General features: G+C 41.9%; 1 protein-coding gene across 6 annotated transcripts in view; it reads left to right on the top strand.

The window, feature by feature from the left end:
• LOC139420192 (lethal(3)malignant brain tumor-like protein 4) overlaps positions 1 to 19,998 on the top strand; it is a 125,535-nt gene that overhangs the window by 43,320 nt on the left and 62,217 nt on the right. For 4 of the 6 annotated variants that reach the window (XR_011635476.1, XM_071170008.1, XM_071170009.1 and 1 more), the window contains exons 11-14: positions 5,565 to 5,650; positions 7,284 to 7,394; positions 13,489 to 13,603; positions 16,659 to 16,770. Coding sequence is in view for 5 of the 6 variants with exons in the window: in XM_071170008.1 (XP_071026109.1) it covers positions 5,565 to 5,650; positions 7,284 to 7,394; positions 13,489 to 13,603; positions 16,659 to 16,770 (424 nt within the window). In the remaining variant the exon portion in view is untranslated. The remainder of the gene's footprint in view (positions 1 to 5,564; positions 5,651 to 7,283; positions 7,395 to 13,488; positions 13,604 to 16,658; positions 16,771 to 19,998) is intronic. The other 2 variants (XM_071170010.1, XM_071170011.1) reach the window with 1 other exon arrangement.

The raw sequence follows: 19,998 nt of genomic DNA, 5'->3' as shown, positions 1-19,998 counted from the left end.
AGTTAACATTAATTTAAGATCAGTAAGGGATTTTGGATTGAGTCAACATCCTGCTAAAGGTCACCAATGGCCTGCTGCACTAAAGAGGCACAGGAGTAAAGAACTGTCATCTGCGTAGAGATTAATGTTACAAGTGTGAACAGTATTTCCAATGTCATTTATACACAATGTGAAAAACAACGGCCCCAAAATCGAACACTGGGGTACCCCTTTAAGCACTTCAAGAAATGTGGATTTAACCCTGTCTATCATAATAGCCTGAGTTCTGTCACTAAGATAATTCTGAAACCATAAACAGACATTAGAACCAAGGCCTAACACAGACAACTTACTCTATAAGAGAATGATCAGCTGTATCAAAAGCTTTTGACAAAACTAGAAACAGGCAAGCACTGTTCATTTTAGCATCCAAGGCATTGCCAATATCATTTATAACTTGTGTGTTGCACTAATAGTACAGTGCCCTGGTCTAAACCCTGATTGATATACATTCAAAATGAAGTTCACAGATTAAACAAACAAAAAAAACTTTCACCAAGGATTCAAAAATCTTAACTAAACAAGAAAGCCTTGATATGGAACGATAGTTGTCAACATCACAACAATCAACTACCTTAGTGGCAGCACATGCACTGATTTCCTCTCTTTAGGAATATATATATATATATATATATATACATATACATACACACACACACTACCGTTCAAAAGTTTGGTTCACTTAGAAATGTCCTTGTTATTGAAAGAAAAGCACTTTTTTTGTCCATTTAAAAAAAAAAAAAAACATCAAAATGATCAGAAATACAGTGTAGACATTGTTAATGTTGTAAATGACTATTGTAGCAGGAAACGGCTGATTTACATTTTTAATATCTACGTGGGCGTACAGAGGCCCGTTATCAGCAACTATCACTCGTGTTCCAATGGCACGTTGTTAGCCTTTGTAAAATGATAAACTTGGATCAGCTATTTGATCATTAGAAAACCCTTTTGCAATTATGTTAACACAGCTGGAAACTTGTGCTGATTAAAGAAGCAATAAAACTGGCCTTTAGACTAGTTGAGTATTTTTAGCATCAGCATTTGTGGGCTCGATGTCCAGAAACAAAGGACGTTCTTCTGAAACTCGTCAGTCTATTGTTGTTCTGAGAATTGAAGGCTATTCCATGCGATAAATTGCCAAGAAACTGAAAATCTCATACAACGCTGTGTACTACTCCCTTCACAAAACAGCGCAAACGGGCTCGAACCAGAATAGAAAGAGTGGCAGGCCCCGGTGCACAACTGAGCAAGAGGACTAGTACATTAGTGTCTAGTTTGAGAAACAGATGCTTCACAAGTCCTCAACTGGCAGCTCCGTTAAATAGTACCTGCAAAACACCAGTGTCAATGTCAACAGTGAAGAGGCGACTCCGGGATGCTGGCCTTCTAGGCTGAGTTGCAAAGAAAAAGCCATATGTCAGACTGGCCAATGAAAAGATTAAGATGGGCAAAATAACACGGACACTGGAGAGAGGAGATTTGAAAAAAAAGTGTTATGGACAGACTAATCTAAGTTTGAGGTGTTCGGATCACAAAGAATAACATTCGTGAGATGCAAAAAAAAATGAAAAGATGCTGGAGCAGTGCTTGACGCCATCTGTCAAGCCTGGTGGAGGCAATGTGATGTTCTGGGGGTGCTTTGGTGATGGTATAGTTTGAGATGTGTACAGGGTAAAAGGGATCTTGAAGAAGGAAGACTATCACTCCTATTTGCAACACCATGCCATACCCCTTGGACGGCGCTGAATTGGAGCCAATTTCCTCATACAACAGGACAATGACCCAAAGCACAGCTCCAAACTATGCAATAACTATTTAGGGAAGAAGCAGTCAGCTGGTATTCTGTCTATAATGGAGTGGCCAGCACATTCACTGGTTCTCAACCCTATTGAGCTGTTGTGGGAGCAGCTTGACCGTATGGTATGTAAGAAGTGCCCATCAAGCCAATCCAACTTGTGGGAGGTGTTTCAGGAAGCATGGGGTGAAATCTTTTCAGATTACCTCAACAAATTAACAACTAGAATGCCAAAAGTCTGCAAGGCTGTAATTGCTGCAAATTGAGGATTATTTTACAAAAACAAAGTTTGAAGGATACAATTATTATTTCAATTTAAAAAATCATTATTTATAACCTTGTCAACATCTTGACTATATTTCCTATTCATTTTGCAACTAATTTCATGTATGTTTTCATGGAAAACAAGGACATTCCTAATGACCCCAAACCTTTGAACGGTAGTGTAGATATGCTAAATTAAACATGTGGGTTATTAGGCCCACAATGAGGGATGCTGCACACTTGAGCAGACGTGGATCCAAATGGTGGGCCCCTGTAGATTTCTTTATGTCTAATGCCAACAACATATCAAGGACTTAATTGTCTGTGAATTGCCAAAAGGAAAATCCCTGACGGACATTTTCAAAATTATTCAGTATTATTCCCCCAGCAACATCCAGTACATTGTCAAAGTAAGTAGGTTTTTGAGTTCTTTCCAAGAGACAGCCTGCAGAAATAAAATGTTGATTTTAAATTAATTAGTGATATCAATGTTATCAGTAATAGGGCCAGACTCTACATTAATTTGTAAGGGAAGAGTAGAGGAAGTGCAACCCTTTACTGATTTCACAGTTTTCCAGAATTTATATGTATTTCCTGTACAGTCAGCTAGTGTTAATATAATAATCAGATGTAGCTTTTCAAACAAGTTTTACACAGATTTCTCAATTCTCGGAAGGATTGACAGTCCCGGCCGTAGTCAGTACTTTTAGCCATGCTAATCTGCAATGTTGTTAAAAACATGAATAAAGTGAATTTGGAGCCATGTCAGAATCCGGTATATCTAAGATACCATTAAGATCGCAATGGTAAAAAAGCTTGTTCACAATTTCTTTGACATTTTCTCCTTGTACATGGTTTTGCCTTAGGAGTACCAAACATATCTAATGCAGACAATAGAAAGTGATCACTCATATCCACGGAGAAAACACCACTAGCCACAAATTTCTCTGGCGTATTTGTAAAGATATGGTCAATTAATGTTGATTTATTAGAGTCCCTCAGATTTGGTTGTGTGGGTTTGGTAATCAACGGAGGGATGTTTAGGTTATTACAAATCCTTTAAACCGACTGTGTCTTGGGTTCCCCAGGACAGGTTAAAGTCACCTATGACAAACATCTCAGAAGTAAAAAAAATAAGCTATTAAGTCAGTGAGACTAGTTAACAACTAGTTAACTAGGTTACCTGGGGTGGCAGGTAGCTTAGTAGATAGAGCGTTGGGCCAGTAACCCGAAAGGTTGCTGGATTGAATCCCTGAGCTGACTAAGTAAAAATCTGTCATTCTGCCCCTGAACAAGGCAGGGAACCCACTGCTCCCGGTAGGCCATCATTGTAAATAATATTTTGTTCTTAACTGACTTTCCTAGTTAAATAAAACAAACATTTCTCTGTGGAGGGAGGGCGGTAGACTTGCAGAACCAGTTACTTTTGAATTAGAATCTAGTTGTAAGACTTAAAACTAGAAATTCAAATTGTTTAGGCTAACAAGGTAAAAATCTGTCGTTCTGCCCCTGATCAAGGCAGTTAACCCACTGTTCCCCGGGCACCGAAGACGTGGATGTTGATTTCAAAGGCAGCCCGCCGGACCTCTCTGATTCAGAGGGGTTGGGTTAAATGTGGAAGACGCATTCAGTTGTACAACTGACTAGGTGTCCCCCTTTCCCTTGAAGGACACCAATAATAACAATAAGATACTTGCTTGGGCCAAGAAACACAAGCAATGGACATCTGTCTGATAAGTCCAAATTTGAGATTTTTGGTTCCAACCACCGTGTCTTTGTGAGACGCAGAGTAGGTGAACGGATGGTCTCTGCATGTGTGGTTCCCACCGTGAAGCATGGAGGAGGTGGTGTGATGGTGTGGGGTTGCTTTTCTGGCGACACTGTCTGATTTATTTGGAATTCAAGGCACACTTCACCAGCATGCCTACCACAGCATTCTGCAGCGATACGCCATTCCATCTGGTTTGCGCTTAGTAGAACTATCATTTGTTTTTCAACGGGACAATGACCCAACACACCTCCAGCCTGTGTAAGGGCTATTTGACCAATAAAGAGAGTGATGGAGTACTGCATCAGATGACCTGGCCTCCACAATCACCCAACCTCAACCCAATTGAGATGGTTTGGGATGAGTTGGACCGCAGAGTTAAGGAAAAGTATCCAACATGTGCTCAGCATATGTGGGAACTCCTTCAAGATTGTTGGAAAAGCATTCCAAGTGAAGCTGGTTAAGAGAATGCCAAGAGTGTGCAAAGCTGTCATCAAGGCATGGGTGGCTACTTTGAAGAATCAAAAATATATTCTGATTTGTTTAATACCTTTTTTGGAATCCACATGATTCCATATGTGTTATTTTATTCATAGTTTTGATGTCTTCACTATTATTCTACAATGTTGAAAATAGTACAACTAAAAGAAAAACCCTTGAATGAGTAGGTGTGTCCAAACGTTTGATGGGTGCAGTCCCCCCAGGGCTGAAGTTGTGAATACCAACATGATGGCATCTGGGACAAAATGTATATATTTTTTTGGTATTGCCCTGAATGTTTACATTTTTTCTGTGAACTTCAGTTTTCACCAATGTTGTCTGTGACTCTCTTTTGATTGCATCAAACATCAATATGAAGGGAATGTGTTCGAACCAAATCCTTTAACTTAATATGGGCTCAGCATTGCTGACCTATACAGTGTGATTCCTCCTCAAGTGTTGTTCTTAGATCAGGTGAACAACTGCAGCTCTGGAACGTATTCCTATAGTCAAGGAAGAGACAGGTGTACTTACTCATATTATGTTATATCTTGCCCTGAGAATCTGCGAAGGTGAAAGTGCTCATTACCCCATATATTGAACCATCTGTAGGCTCTTTACCAACAGATTTACTACCAGACTTCCAGCTGCTTTTATTCACAGAACATATTTTGTCTTAATGTGTTATAAATTCCTTGTAGCAGATGCATCTGCCATATTGCTAGCAGGAGGCCACTTTTAGTCTATTGAGATGCACCCATGCATTTTCTCTTGATGTTTTACTAGAATGGAATCTAGTTTTCCTCTCCTGTATTTGGCAGATTTAACAAGAACTACCGAGGCAGTGGCCAGTAGAACTAATCACTTACTAATGGCAGCCTCCCACAACCAGGCGATATGTTTTTTAAAAAAAAATTAAAAACTTTTTATTTAACTAGGCAAATCAGTTAAGAACAAATTCTTATTTACAATGACGGCCTAGGAACAGTGGGTTTAACTGCCTTGTTCAGGGGCAGAACGACATATTTGTACCTTGTCAGCTCGGGGATTGTGTGTGTGTGTGTTTGTGTGTCACATTCTAAGTTTTCAAGCTCATTTGTCTTTTTAATTAGTTTGTAATGGCGTTTATGGTCCCAGTTTGAAGTTGTTTGTGTGTGCATGTGCGTGCGCGATTCGCCGTGTTTTAATCGGATTGTGTTTTGGATTATGTTCAAGGACACCCCAATCCAGAACATTTCCTGTGGGAGGAGTACTTAGAAGACAATGGTTCCACGTCAGTTCCAAGCCAGGCTTTCTGTATGGTAAGCAGTAAGCGCTAGGCACAGAACAGCTGGCTAGCTTTGTATCAGACAGCGCTGTGTGTGTGTGTGTGTGTGTGTGTGTGTGTGTGTGTGTGTGTGTGTGTGTGTGTGTGAGAGAGAGAGAGAGTCACGCGGCACCATTGTTGTTCCAAGGCTCTGCTGCAATCTAACGGCTTCTTTAGTGTTTCATAATGATATCCTTTATTGTCTGAAAAAACTCCTACAAACAATTGAAATTGAAGGCAGTTTAATAACGGTTGTGGTTAGGTTCCTTTTCACAATAATGACTCAAGTCATGTTTTCCTCAGTTTGACATCGGCTTGTCACTTTTCCAGACCTGGGCCCGTATCCACAAAGCATCTCAAAAAAATCAACTCAGAAAAGTTTATCTCCGCTGGTAATCACAACCTTTTGGAGGTACCGCAAAGGAAAGATAGTGATGATGCTCATTGACATTGTTTTCGTGGTTGTCCGAAGCATGCACAGCTGGCGATGCCTCATCGCGGTTGGTTATGTAACTATACATGAAATGTTGCAATGTTAAAACGATTTATATAATTTTCACCTGACATGATCACTTTGCCTACTCTTAATTCTTGGCATGTTGGCATGCATACATTTTTTAAAATATTTGTAAACAATTCTGATGCTCCCGTTTTAACAACTCTAAATTGCTTTGGCACAGTTGGCATCAAATCACTTGCCGATAATGTTGTATAAAACATTTGAAAGGTCCATTTTCATTGAACACATTCAAAGTTAACGTGGGCCCTAGATGGCTTCGATTTACCGATTTTATAGGCATGCCCAATTAAGGCATATTTATAACAACATGATATTGCTCTCCAAAGGGATAACTTCGAATAACATGATTTAGGTTAATTAAATAATACAATAAAAAATACTATTATTTTTAGCCTGTGGTTATAAGTATTTGGGCATATCATGTGAAATAATTTTCAAAAGCTCCAGACATACTGTTGCATGTGGGTGTAGATTATTTATAGATGCTGTTGCATGTAGGTGTAGATTATTTATAGATTGATCATATAGTAATATCAAAACATTCATGACACGTGTGGCGCATGAACCACTGACTCAATGCCTTTTTCTATTATCAACATACTTGCACAACTCTTAACTGGTTAGGACAGCTCTTGATGTGTCCTAAAATATCTGTTTACTTAGTCGGATGACTAAAATGTTTCTTGCATAGCTTTTATTTTTTACATATAAGAGTAGGTGTAAAATGTCTCTATTCTCAGTACTTACGACCAATTTTAGACTCTGAGACGATTTATGGATACGGCCCCTGTCATTCTCATTCAGAAACTCCCTGTGTCAAACTCAGACTTCCTCTCTGCCCTTAAGATCTCCACTGTCAACTTCCTCTTCCCTGCATGACATCGGCACAGCTCCACACAGTTTCACACCCTCAAATCCTCTCCTCTGGCTGAGTTTCTGGCTGACGGGGCCTGTCCTCACCTCTGCTTTCATCCACTCGGCATGCTCTGCTTTCCTGTCTCAGAGAACTGAGTACAGTGTGACTGACTGCCCTTTCCTGTCTTCCATCTCCACCCCTGCATTATGTCTCTCTCGCTCCTCTCACTTTCTCATTTCTCCTCCCCATCAGAGAGCTCCTCACAGTTTCCCGGTGAACATGAAACTGGAGACGGTGGATAGGAGGAACCCCATGCTGGTCCGTGTGGCCACCGTCTCAGACACTGAAGACTACAGGGTCAAGGTGAGGGGGAGGAAGGTGAAGAGGTGGGGTAAGAGAGGACGATGTAGTGAGAGGAGAAGGGTTGATAGTGAACCAAATTAAAGGATGATTGCGGGGGTGAGGGGATGAGAAGAGGGCATGTGGAAAGCAGTAAGGGATTGGGGGTGAGGAGGCCTGCTGAGTGACATGGCAGATGAAGCTGAGCTGGCAGCTCCTACACCACATCTGTTCAAGACTGTGTCTCTGTGAAATGAGCAGGCTGGAGAGTCTGCAGAAGCCACTTGGTGGTGCTGCTCTTGTTAAACCACTAACAAGCCTTGTACTGAGACTTGGTAGTGTGTGTGCCAGGGCGCATGCCCTGTGTGTGTTTGTGCTGCATGCCAATGAGTTTGCGCACATGCCTGATGCGTGTATTGGGTGTTTATACAGTTGATGATTGACAGAGCAGAGTGTCTTATTTCTCACCATATTTGTCCTATCGCGTCACATCCGTCTTCACCGGAACCCTCTCGGCATCCATTCGTGGTTAGTGCTACATTAGACATACAAGGATTTCTTTGTATAGCACACAGGGGTCAAGCCTGCTAACTTCCCTGGTGGAACACTATAGCGCCACTGAACCATGGTTATGAGCTGCAGCTTGTCAGTACTATAGCGCCACTGAACCATGGTTATGAGCTGCAGCTTGTCAGTACTATACCATCACTGAACCATGGTTATGAGCTGCAGCTTGTCAGTACTATAGCACCACTGAACCATGGTTATGAGCTGCAGCTTGTCAGTACTATAGCACCACTGAACCATGGTTATGAGCTGCAGCTTGTCAGTACTATACCACTGAACCATGGTTATGAGCTGCAGCTTGTCAGTACCATACCATCACTGAACCATGGTTATGAGCTGCAGCTTGTCAGTACTATACCATCACTGAACCATGGTTATGAGCTGCAGCTTGTCAGTACTATAGCACCACTGAACCATGGTTATGAGCTGCAGCTTGTCAGTACTATAGCGCCACTAAACCATGGTTATGAGCTGCAGCTTGTCAGTACTATAGCGCCACTGAACCATGGTTATGAGCTGCAGCTTGTCAGTACCATACCATCACTGAACCATGGTTATGAGCTGCAGCTTAGCTTGTCAGTACTATAGCACTACTGAACCATGGTAATGAGCTGCAGCTTGTCAGTACCATACCATCACTGAACCATGGTTATGAGCTGCAGCTTGTCAGTACCATACCATCACTGAACCATGGTTATGAGCTGCAGCTTGTCAGTACTATAGCGCCACTGAACCATGGTTATGAGCTGCAGCTTAGCTTGTCAGTACTATAGCACCACTGAACCATGGTTATGAGCTGCAGCTTGTCAGTACCATACCATCACTGAACCATGGTTATGAGCTGCAGCTTGTCAGTACCATACCATCACTGAACCATGGTTATGAGCTGCAGCTTGTCAGTACTATACCATCACTGAACCATGGTTATGAGCTGCAGCTTGTCAGTACCATACCATCACTGAACCATGGTTATGAGCTGCAGCTTGTCAGTACTATACCATCACTGAACCATGGTTATGAGCTGCAGCTTGTCAGCTGACAAGTCATCATGGTTTTAATAGATTTGGAAACAAATCTAAAAACACGGCTAGTTTTGAGAGGCATCAGTCGAAGTGGTGGTGGTGTTAGTATAAATTAGGATTTTGGTGGAAACTTTAATATTGCACTGAAAGTAGCACTATGAGAACCCTTGCCCGCTAATGAGGAAGATTCATTGATTATCTTTAAGCAGCATGATGAATAATTCATGCATCTTGAAATAATGAGGTGTAATCAAGGCCCTATTTCATAAACTTCAGTCTTATCTAACTTTGCTGTTTGAAGTATAGGCACCTGAGTTGCCTAACCCGTTCACAGGATTGGTTAACTCTTCAGGTTCCTAGGGTCTCCACCGACCTAGGTAGATCTGCTTTTAGTTTTAATGCACCGTATTGCTGGAACAAAATAAGTTTCATCTGGATGTTCGTGCCGTTCTGGCAATGTAAAGTATTGATTGGGGACTTTCTTGTGGAGAAATGTAACCGGCTGATTTGTGATGATTTCGTATAAGGAAATCAGTCAAAGGTGCGGCCATGGGAGTGCATAAGCCCAACCACTTGGGAGACCTGCCCACCAACTGGGGAGCAAGGCCCAGCCAATCAGAATACAGACATAAATACTCCTCAGTTTCATCAGCTGTCCGGGTGGCTGGTCTCAGACAATCCTGCAGGTGAAGAACCTGGATGTGGAGGTCCTGGACTGGCTTTTTTACATGTGGTCTGCGGTTGTGAAGCTGGCTGGACGTAATTCTCTAAAATGATGTTGGAGGTGTCTTATGTTAGAGAACATTCAATTCATTCAATTCAAGTGGCCTTTTATTGTCCGCAGCACAAGGTGCACCTGCGTAATGATCATGCTGTTTAATCAGCTTCTTGGTATGTCACACCTGTCAGGTGGCTGGATTATCTTGGCAAATGAGAAATGCTCACTGGCAGGTATGTAAACAAATTTGTGGCTAAAATTTGAGAGAAATACGTTTTTGTGCGTATGGAACATTTCTGGGATTTTTTATTTTATCTCATGAAACATGGGACCAACACTTTACATGTTGCATTTAATATTTTTGTTCAGTATAGTTTGCGTATAATGTTTGTTTATGTTGGAGATAGATATATATATATATATATATCTCTATCTCCATCTCTCTAAAAACAAGTCCCTCACCGTTGCCGCCTGCTATAGACCACCCTCTGCCCCCAGCTGTGCTCTGGACACCATATGTGAACTGATTTTCCCCCATCTATCTTCAGAGCTCGTGCTGCTAGGCAACCTAAACTGGAACATGCTTAACACCCCAGCCATCCTACAATCTAAGCTTGATGCCCTCAATCTCACACAAATTATCAATGAACCTACCAGGTACCACCCCAAAGCCGTAAACACGGACACCCTCATAAATATCATCCTAACCAACTTGCCCTCTAAATACACCTCTGCTGTTTTCAACCAAGATCTCAGCGATCACTGCCTCATTGCCTGCATCCGTTATGGGTCAGCGGTCAAACAACCTCCACTCATCACTGTCAAACACTCCCTGAAACACTTCAGCGAGCAGGCCTTTCTAATCGACCTGGCCGGGGTATCCTGGAAGGATATTGATCTCATCCCGTCAGTAGAGGATGCCTGGTTATTGTTTTTAAATGCCTTCCTCACCATCTTAAATAAGCATGCCCCATTCAAGACATTTAGAACCAGGAACAGATATAGCCCTTGGCTCTCTCCAGATCTGACTGCCCTTAACCAACACAAAAACATCCTATGGCATTCTGCATTAGCATTGAACAGCCCCCGTGATATGCAACTTTTCAGGGAAGCTAGAAAGCAAAATACACAGGCAGTTAGAAAAGCCAAGGCTAGCTTTTTCAAGCAGAAATGTGCTTCCTGCAACACTAACTCAAAAAAGTTCTGGGACACTAAAGTCCATGGAGAATAAGAACACCTCCTCCCAGCTGCTCACTGCACTGAGCATAGGAAACACTGTCACCACCGATAAATCCACTATAATTGATCATTTCAATAAGCATTTTTCTACAGCTGGCCATGCTTACCACCTGGCTACCCCTACCCCGGTCAACAGCACTGCACCCCCCACAGCAACTCGCCCAAGCCTTCCCCATTTCTCCTTCTCCCAAATCCAATCAGTTGATGTTCTGAAAGAGCTGCAAAATCTGGACCCCTACAAATCAGCCGGGCTAGACAATCTGGACCCTTTCTTTCTAAAATTATCTGTCAAAATTATTGCAACTCCTATTACTAGCCTGTTCAACCGGTCTTTCATGTCGTCTGAGATTCCCCAAAATTGGAAAGCAGCTGCGATCATCCCCCTCTTCAAAGGGGGGGGCACTATTGACCCAAACTGCTACAGACCTATATCTATCCTACCCTGCCTTTCTAAGGTTTTCAAAAGCCAAGTCAACAAACAGATTACCAACCATTTCGAATCCCACCATACCTTCTCCGCGATGCAATCTGGTTTCAGAGCTGGTCAGGGATGCACCTCAATGACGCTCAAGGTCCTAAACGATATCATAACCTCCATCGATAAGAAACAATACTGTGCAGCCGTATTCATTGACCTGGCCAAGGCTTTCGACTCTGTCAATCACCACATCCTCATCGGCAGACTCGATAGCCTTGGTTTCTCAAATGATTGCCTCGCCTGGTTCACCAACTACTTCTCTGATAGAGTTCAGTGTGTCAAATCGGAGGGCCTGTTGTCCGAGCTTCTGGCCGTCTCTATGGGGGTGCCAGAGGGTTCAATTCTTGGATCGACTCTCTTCTCTGTATACATCAATGATGTCGCTCTTGTTGCTGGTGAGTCTCTGATCCACCTCTACGCAGACGACACCATTCTGTATACTTCTGGCCCTTCTTTGGACACTGTGTTAACAACCCTCCAGACGAGCTTCAATGGCATACAACTCTCCTTCCGTGGCCTCCAATTGCTCTTAAATACAAGTAAAACTAAATGCATGCTCTTCAACCGATCGCTGCCTGCCCGTCCAACATCACTACACTGGACGGTACTGACTTAGAATATGTGGACAACTACAAATACCGAGGTGTCTGGTTAGACTGTAAACTCTCCTTCCAGACTCACATCCAACATCTCCAATCCAAAGTTAAATCTAGAATTGGCTTCCTATTTCGCAACAAAGCATCCTTCACTCATGCTGCCAAACATACCCTTGTAAAACTGACCATCCTACCGATCCTCGACTTCGGCGATGTCATTTACAAAATAGCCTCCAATACCCTACTCAATAAATTGGATGCAGTCTATCACAGTGCCATCCGTTTTGTCACCAAAGCCCCTTACACTACCCACCACTGCGACCTGTATGCTCTCGTTGGCTGGCCCTCGCTTCATACTCGTCGCCAAACCCACTGGCCCCAGATCATCTACAAGACCCTGCTAGGTAAAGTCCCCCCTTATCTCAGCTCGCTGGTCACCATAGCAGCACCCACCTGTAGCACTCGCTCCAGCAGGTATATCTCTCTGCTCACCCCCAAAACCAATTCTTCCTTTGGCCGCCTCTCCTTCCAGTTCTCTGCTGCCAATGACTGGAACGAACTACAAAAATCTCTGAAACTGGAAACACTTATCTCCCTCACTAGCTTTAAGCACCAGTTGTCAGAGCAGCTCACAGATTACTGCACCTGTACATAGCCCATCTATAATTTAGCCCAAACAACTACCTCTTCCCCTACTGTATTTATTTATCTATTTTTCTCCTTTGCACCCAATTATCTCTCTACTTCGCACATTCTTCCACTGCAAATCTACCATTCCAGTGTTTTACTTGCTATATTGTATTTACTTTACTTTTACTACTTTTTTTTGCCTTTACCTCCCTTATCTCACGTCATTTGCTCACATTGTATATAGACTTATTTTTCTACTGTATTATTGACTTTGTTTGTTTTACTCCATGTGTAACTCTGTTGTTGTATGTGTCGAACTGCTTTGCATTATCTTGGCCAGGTCGCAATTGTAAATGAGAACTTGTTCTCAACTTGCCTACCTGGTTAAATAAAGCTGAAAAAAATAATATATATATATATATATATATATATATATATATACACACACACACACACAGGGCACATTTGTAAAAGAGACCTATGTCACAATATGTCTTCCCTGTTCAAATAAAGGTTAAATAAATAAATAAATAAAAATAATCAGATCTACAATGCATTCCATTGTAGTTTCAAAGAGTCCTCTACTAGGAGCAGGTACTGTATTTTGAACCAGCTATCTATGATCATTAAACTTGGTGTTCTAAAATTTGTTTACTTCGGTCTTTAAATATTTCAAGTTTATTCAATACAAATGTCATTTTACTCTACATGATCACAGCACACTTTATGAAGAACAATGATATACTAATGTGGTTGTTTCTTATTTCTCTCTGTGTGTATCAATTTCTCTCTTTCTCTCTGTCTTTGTGTCTGTGTCTCGCTCTCTCTGTGTGTGTGTGTGTGGTGTGTGTCTCTCTGTATCAATCAGATCCATTTTGATGGCTGGCATGAGAAGTTTGACTTCTGGGTGGACTCTGACCTGCCGGACCTTCACCCTGTGGGCTGGTGTGCCCGGACAGGTCACCCCCTGGAACCCCCCCTCTGTGAGTTCACAACCCCTTTGTGTGTGTGTGTGTGCGCGTCAGTGCATGTATGAGCTTGTGTTTCTCTGTGTGTGTTTCTCTGTGTGTGTGTCTCTGTGTGTGTGCGCGTCAGTGCATGTATGAGCTTGTGTTTTTCTCTGTGTGTGTGTGTGTGCGCACATCTGCGAGTGTGCGCTCTTCACCAACCACCACCTCCCAACACCCTCACCTACACACAAACCAGTAGACTCCATTCTTCTCAAGGACCATTCCATAGCCCATATTGACCCTGTCCCTTTCAGAGGTAAATCTCACTGACATTAGAGCACAGCTGATAGAATGGTGCAAAGTATTTTCTATGGCACAGGGATTTGTAGTGCGCTCTAAATCTTCATATACAGCCCCAAAACAAACTTTTTTTCCATTTCCAAGTAGTCCTTCGTTGTGATTGACAGGTTGCCACAGTGCATGAAATGTCTTGACCTTGAAAATGTCTTGATCTTCAAAGAATGCCATCTGTTTTTCTCTTTCAATGTTGGCCGTGATTTAGTTTTTCTTGACGTTTTACCGCTGACCAATTGTTTTTAGGGGTAGAATATAAATGGCTGCAACGGAAAACAAGTTTAGAAATAAGAAACACAAGTCTAATCTTATTCCAAGTGGAGGACTCATCTCCTTCAGAGACTGTAACAAATCACTTCACTTCCCCTTTGGGTTAACACGTCTGGGACGACCAATGAAATGTGTCTGTGTGTGCATGAGTATGTCGGGGAGAAAGAAGTAGTTTAATCTTGGCAACAGCAATACAGGCCATAAACCTGACTTGAATACCGTAGATCTTATTTTGGTTTGTGGTAGAAATTTGGTGGGTGATGTATTATGGCAAAATACATTTTGGATGTCACTCTAGAGGTCTTAATCTCTTCATTTTGGAAATCTACCACATAAGCAAAGCCTTAAGGGCTATTTGTCTACCCTGAAACACGAAATATGTATTGGTATGTATTGGTCTACCCCAGTTAACCCTGTGTAAGGCCTTTTCCAATCATTGTAACTCAGTTTTAGTTCCTCATCACGCATGGGTTACATATACCACTGATACCTGTACCACTGACTGCAGTTGCTGATACAAGTTAACCTACTACTTGCCTATTGGCTAAATCAAACAATGAAAATGTATTATGAAGCCAAGATCAATGATAGAACGAATTATGGAAAAAAAAACTTTAGACTACTTTTAAATTAAATTATTGGCAGAAAGACAATTTTAAACTCCATCTTTCATTGAATCAGATGGCTTATTCATCACACAACCATTTGATGTTGCAAATTATTTTAATGATTACTTCATTGGCGAAATGGGCAAACTTAGGCAGGAAATGGACAGTGAGCTATCGTATTCATGCATAAAATAACTAATGATGGGGGAAAAAAAGCACTAAGTTAGAATTTTGTAAAGTTGGTGTGGGAGAGGTGGAATGATTATTGTTATTGATCAATAATGACAAACCTCCTGGCATTGACAACTTAGATGGAAAGCTACTGAAGATGGTTGCTGACTCTAAAGCCAAAGCAAACTGTTAGATATAATGGTGTTTTACCAAATACAATGCTATTTCTCTGTAAACAAATTGACAACAGACTTTCAGCGTGCTTATAGAGAAGGGCAGTCAACATGTACTGCACTGACACAAATGACTGATGATTGGTTGAAGGAAATTGATAATAAGAAGATTGTGGGAGCTGTACTGTTAGATTTCAGTGCAGCCTTTTAAATGATTGACCATAACCTGTTGTTGATAAAACGTATGTGTTATGGCTTTTCAACTTCTGCCATATCGTGGATTCAGAGCTATCTATCTTTCTTTAATGGAAGCTTCTCTAATGTCAAAAATGTGAAGTGTGGTATACCGCAGGATAGCGCTCTAGGCCCTCTTTTCTATTTTGACCAATGACAGGCAACTGGCATTAAACAAAGCCTGTGTATCCATTTATGCTGATGATTCAACCATATACCTGTCAGCATCCACAGCTAATGATGTCACTGAAACCCTTAACAAAGAGTTCCAGTCAGTTTTGGAATGGGTGGCCAGTAATCAAACTGGTCCTGAACATCTCTAAAACTAAGAGCATTGTATTTGGTGCAAATCATTCCCTAAGTTCTGGACCTCAGCTGAATCTGGTAATGAATGGTGTGGCTGTTGAACAAGTTGAGGGGACTAAATGACTTGGCGTTACCTTAGATTGTGAACTGTCATGGTCAAAACTTATAGATTCAGTGGTTGTAAAGCTGGGGAGAGGTCTGTCTGTAATAAAGAGATGTTCTACTTTTATGACACCACACTCCAAAAATCAAGTCCTGCAGGGTCTAGTTTTGTCATATTTTGATTATTGTCCAGCCATGTGGTCAAGTGCTGCAAAGAAAGACCTAGTGAGCTGCAGCTGGCCCAGAACAGTGCGGCACATCTTGCTCTTCATTGTAATCAGAGGGCTAATACAGATTCTTTGCCAGTCTCTCTTGGCTAAGAGTTGAGTAGAGACTGACCGCATCACTTCTTCTTTAATATCAGACACATGAATGTGTTAAATTCCAACTTACGCACAGATCTGACATTTTCACACTTACCCAACCAGACATACCACCAGGGGTCTTTTCACAGTCCCCAAATTCAGAACAAATTCAAGAAAATGTACAGTATTATATAGAGCCATTATTGCATCAAACTCCCTTCCATTTCATATTGCTCAAATGAACAGCAGACCTGGTTTAAAAACAGATAAAGCAACACCTCACTGCACAACGCCTCTCCCCTGTTTGACCTATATAGTTTGTGTATATGTATTGATATGTAGGCTACGTGTGCCGTTTTTTAAAATGTACAGTGTCGTTCTGTCCTTGAGCTGTTCTTGTTTATTAATGTTGTCATGTTTTGTGTTGACCCTAGAAAGAGTAGCTGCTGCTTTCACAACAGTTAATGGGGATCCTAAGAAAATACCAAACACAAAAAACAATTGAGCATTATCCTCAAATGAAGCAAGGCTTGTGATTGTTGGTTTTGTTTTCGTCCCCATGCAGCACATGCAGGATCTTCTGACCTTAAGAGCTCCGTGACCCAGGGAGTGTGTCCCACCCCGGGCTGCAGGGGCGTGGGCCACATCAAAGGGGCCAAATACACAGGACACCACAGGTAAGACAACCGTTGATGACAACACTGTCTGACACTATGGCCCGGTCCAGTAACAACCCTAATCTCTAAAGCACTTCACGGAGATCTGAAAGGATTGAAAGGGATGAGCAATGTGTTATTAGCACCACCTTGCTCTCTGAAAGCAGGATTCTACACTGACTTTTTACACTGGTGGCATTGGTGTTACCAACTGTTTCAGTTTGTGGCACCAGCACATGATTTGGTCGCCCAAAAATATATATATTTTTTATAATTGATAATGGCCCTGCCTATGTCCCGTAATGTGCCTGCATTTCATAAAGAACCAGGCAAATAATAACTACCCATCTTTTAAATTAGCAAGCCCTTGTGTTGTTACATTGATTTAGATATAGTTACTGGAACAGCAAAGAAAATAGACTGTTAAAATAATACCAAAATGATATCACGGAGAAAAAAGAAACGGGGAGGACTGATTTCCCCCAGTTAAAGTTTTCACTCTCAATCACTTTTTTTAATAGAAAAACAAACTAATTGTGATGTTTTAAGTCCACAACAAAGCTTATTTACAGTTGTAAATATGTACCATATATATTATTGTCCCATTCACTCCTCTTGACCTGCACTGGAGCTCGTACCTTAAGAATTTCACTGTACTCCGCAACTACATCTGTGACCCTGTGCATGTGACTAATAAATACTCTAAACTAAACCACGTCAGGGGACCATTTTTGGGGGTGTGGGATAATTTTGAGAAATGTATTTTACCCTTGTAATTCCGGTGCGCACCGGACAGACAGTTGTTTGGTTAGCGGTGTTTCTGTAGCGTACTTGTGATGGAGTTTTCCAAAAAACTGGAGGGAAGCAAATAATCATGTTTCTGCCAGGTAGGTATAGGCCACTTTGTAGTTACCTTTTCATTACCTTTCCATCTACCCTAAAATGGTTAGTCTATCATTAGCATCGCTAACGGCTACACAAAGTGATAGACATGCAGTTGAAGTCGGAAGTTTACATACACCTTAGCCAAATACATTTAAACTCAGTTTTTCACTATTCCAGACTATTCCTGACATTTAATCCTAGTAACAATTCCCTGTCTTAAGTCAGTTAGGATCACCACTTTATTTTAAGAATGTGAAATGTCAGAATAATAGTCGAGTGTGATTGATTTATTTCAGCTTTTGGGTCAGAAGTTTACATACATACACTCAATTAGTATTTGGTAGAATTGCCTTTAAATTGTTTCACTTGGGTCAAATGTTTCAGGTAGCCTTCCACAAGCTTCTCGCAATAAGTTGGGTGAATTTTGGCCCATTCCTCCTGACAGAGCTGGTTTGTGACCAAGATTTAAATTCCTGACTTATGTCTTGAGATGTTGCTTCAATATATCCACATAATTTCCCTTCCACATGATGCCATCTACTTTGTGAAGTGCATCAGTCCCTCCTGCAGCAAAGCACCCCCACAACATGATGCTGCCACCCCAGTGCTTCACGGTTGCGATGGTGTTCTTCGGCTTGCAAGTCTACCCCTTTTTCCTCCTATCATAATGGTCATTATGGCTAAACAGTTATATTTTTGTTTCATCAGACCAGAGGACATTTCTCCAAAATGTACAATCTTTGTCCCCATGTGCAGTTGCTAACCGTAGTCTGTCTTTTATGGCGGTTTTGAAGCAGTGACTTCTTCCTTGCTGAGCGGCCTTTCAGGTTATGTTTTACAGGACTCGTTTTACTGTGGATATAGATACTGTTGTACCTGTTTTCCACCAGCATATTCACAAGGTCATTTGCTGCTGTTCTGGGATTGATTTGCTCTTTTCGCACCAAATTCTCTCTAGGAGACAGAACGCGTCTCCTTCCTGAGCGATATGACGTCTGCGTGGTCCCACGGTATTTATACGTGCGTACTATTGTTTGTACAGATGAACGTTGTACCTTCAGGCATTTGGAAATTGCTCCCAAGGATGAACCAGACTTGTGGAGGTCTACAATTGTTTTTCTGAGGTCTTGACAGATTTCTTTTGATTTTCACATGATGTCAAGCAAAGAGGCACTGAGTTTGAAGGTAGGCCTTGAAATGCATCCACAGGTACACCTCCAATTGAGCACTTGATTTGCTTTCCGGGACCGCCGGGAAAGTGGGTTTGTACCTTCAGAATGGGAACAATTCACCTACTTAGCGAGCAGGGCAGCTGAAACGGGTGCACCTACCACCAACAGCACGAGATGAATAAAAACAAATAGAAACGCAAGGCTTTATAGTTGTTGTTTTTGATCAACCGGTTGACCACTGCCCTAGATTGAAAATATAATTATTACCACTGGCCTAAGCTGCCCACTGACGGGGATGATTGACTGGCCTGGAGAGTTTCCTTAAACCTCTCCTGTCTTGAGTCCAGGGGAATTCCCGGGCTGTATTAGTTTCCTTAAACCTCTCCTGTCTTGGGCCATATTTGCCTCTACAGAAAGTTGGTTTATTTTGGTTAATTACATTTTACTGCTTTTAAATAAATCATGATGGTAAAAATTTAAAATAAGGTTATTGTGAACTAAAAATGCAACTGTTTTGGTTGCAGTATCGAACCCCTGATAGGCTTGAAGGACGTTCAGCATATTGCTTATACCTATCAAATCCTTTCTGGTATAGCTAAGGATGGTTTGGGCCAGACCTACACCCAGCTTGGCTTTCCTGATAGAATGTCACCATTGTTTAGGGGCATCATTTATTTTTGCTCAATTTGCTGTTTGTTCCATTGATCCAGATTAGGAAGGGATAATACCTCAAATGAAGGTATTATCCACCAGCAGCTGGGGTTGGCAAGGTGAGACTTGCACGCTGTTGTCATTGGGTAATAGATAAGCTGCCGGTTGGTTGGCTCCATGCAACAACAGTGAGGTTGTAGGAGTGCCTCCACAAAGGGGAGGCTGATGAAGCCTGGGGAAGCCAACCCTGTAGCCTACCCTCCTCACTGTCTCTCTCGCTGTCTCTCTCTCATTGAGCATCTGTCTGAGGATTCCGCTCCACACTGTAGCCTACCCTTCTCTCTTGTGTCTCTCTCCCTCATCTCTCTCTCTCTCTCTCTCTCTCTCTCTCTCTCTCTCTCTCTCTCTCTCTCTCTCTCTCTCTCTCTCTCTCTCTCTCTCTCTCTCTCTCTCTCTCCCTCTCCCTCTCCCTCTCCCTCTCCCTCTCCCTCTCCCTCTCCCCTGAGCATCTGTCTGAGGATTCAACTCGCCCTCTGCTATT

This window comes from Oncorhynchus clarkii, chromosome 11, assembly GCF_045791955.1.
Source record: "Oncorhynchus clarkii lewisi isolate Uvic-CL-2024 chromosome 11, UVic_Ocla_1.0, whole genome shotgun sequence".
Lineage (NCBI taxonomy): Eukaryota > Metazoa > Chordata > Actinopteri > Salmoniformes > Salmonidae > Oncorhynchus > Oncorhynchus clarkii.
Note: the sequence above shows the minus strand (reverse complement) of the source record. Positions and strands in the feature narration are given on the sequence as shown.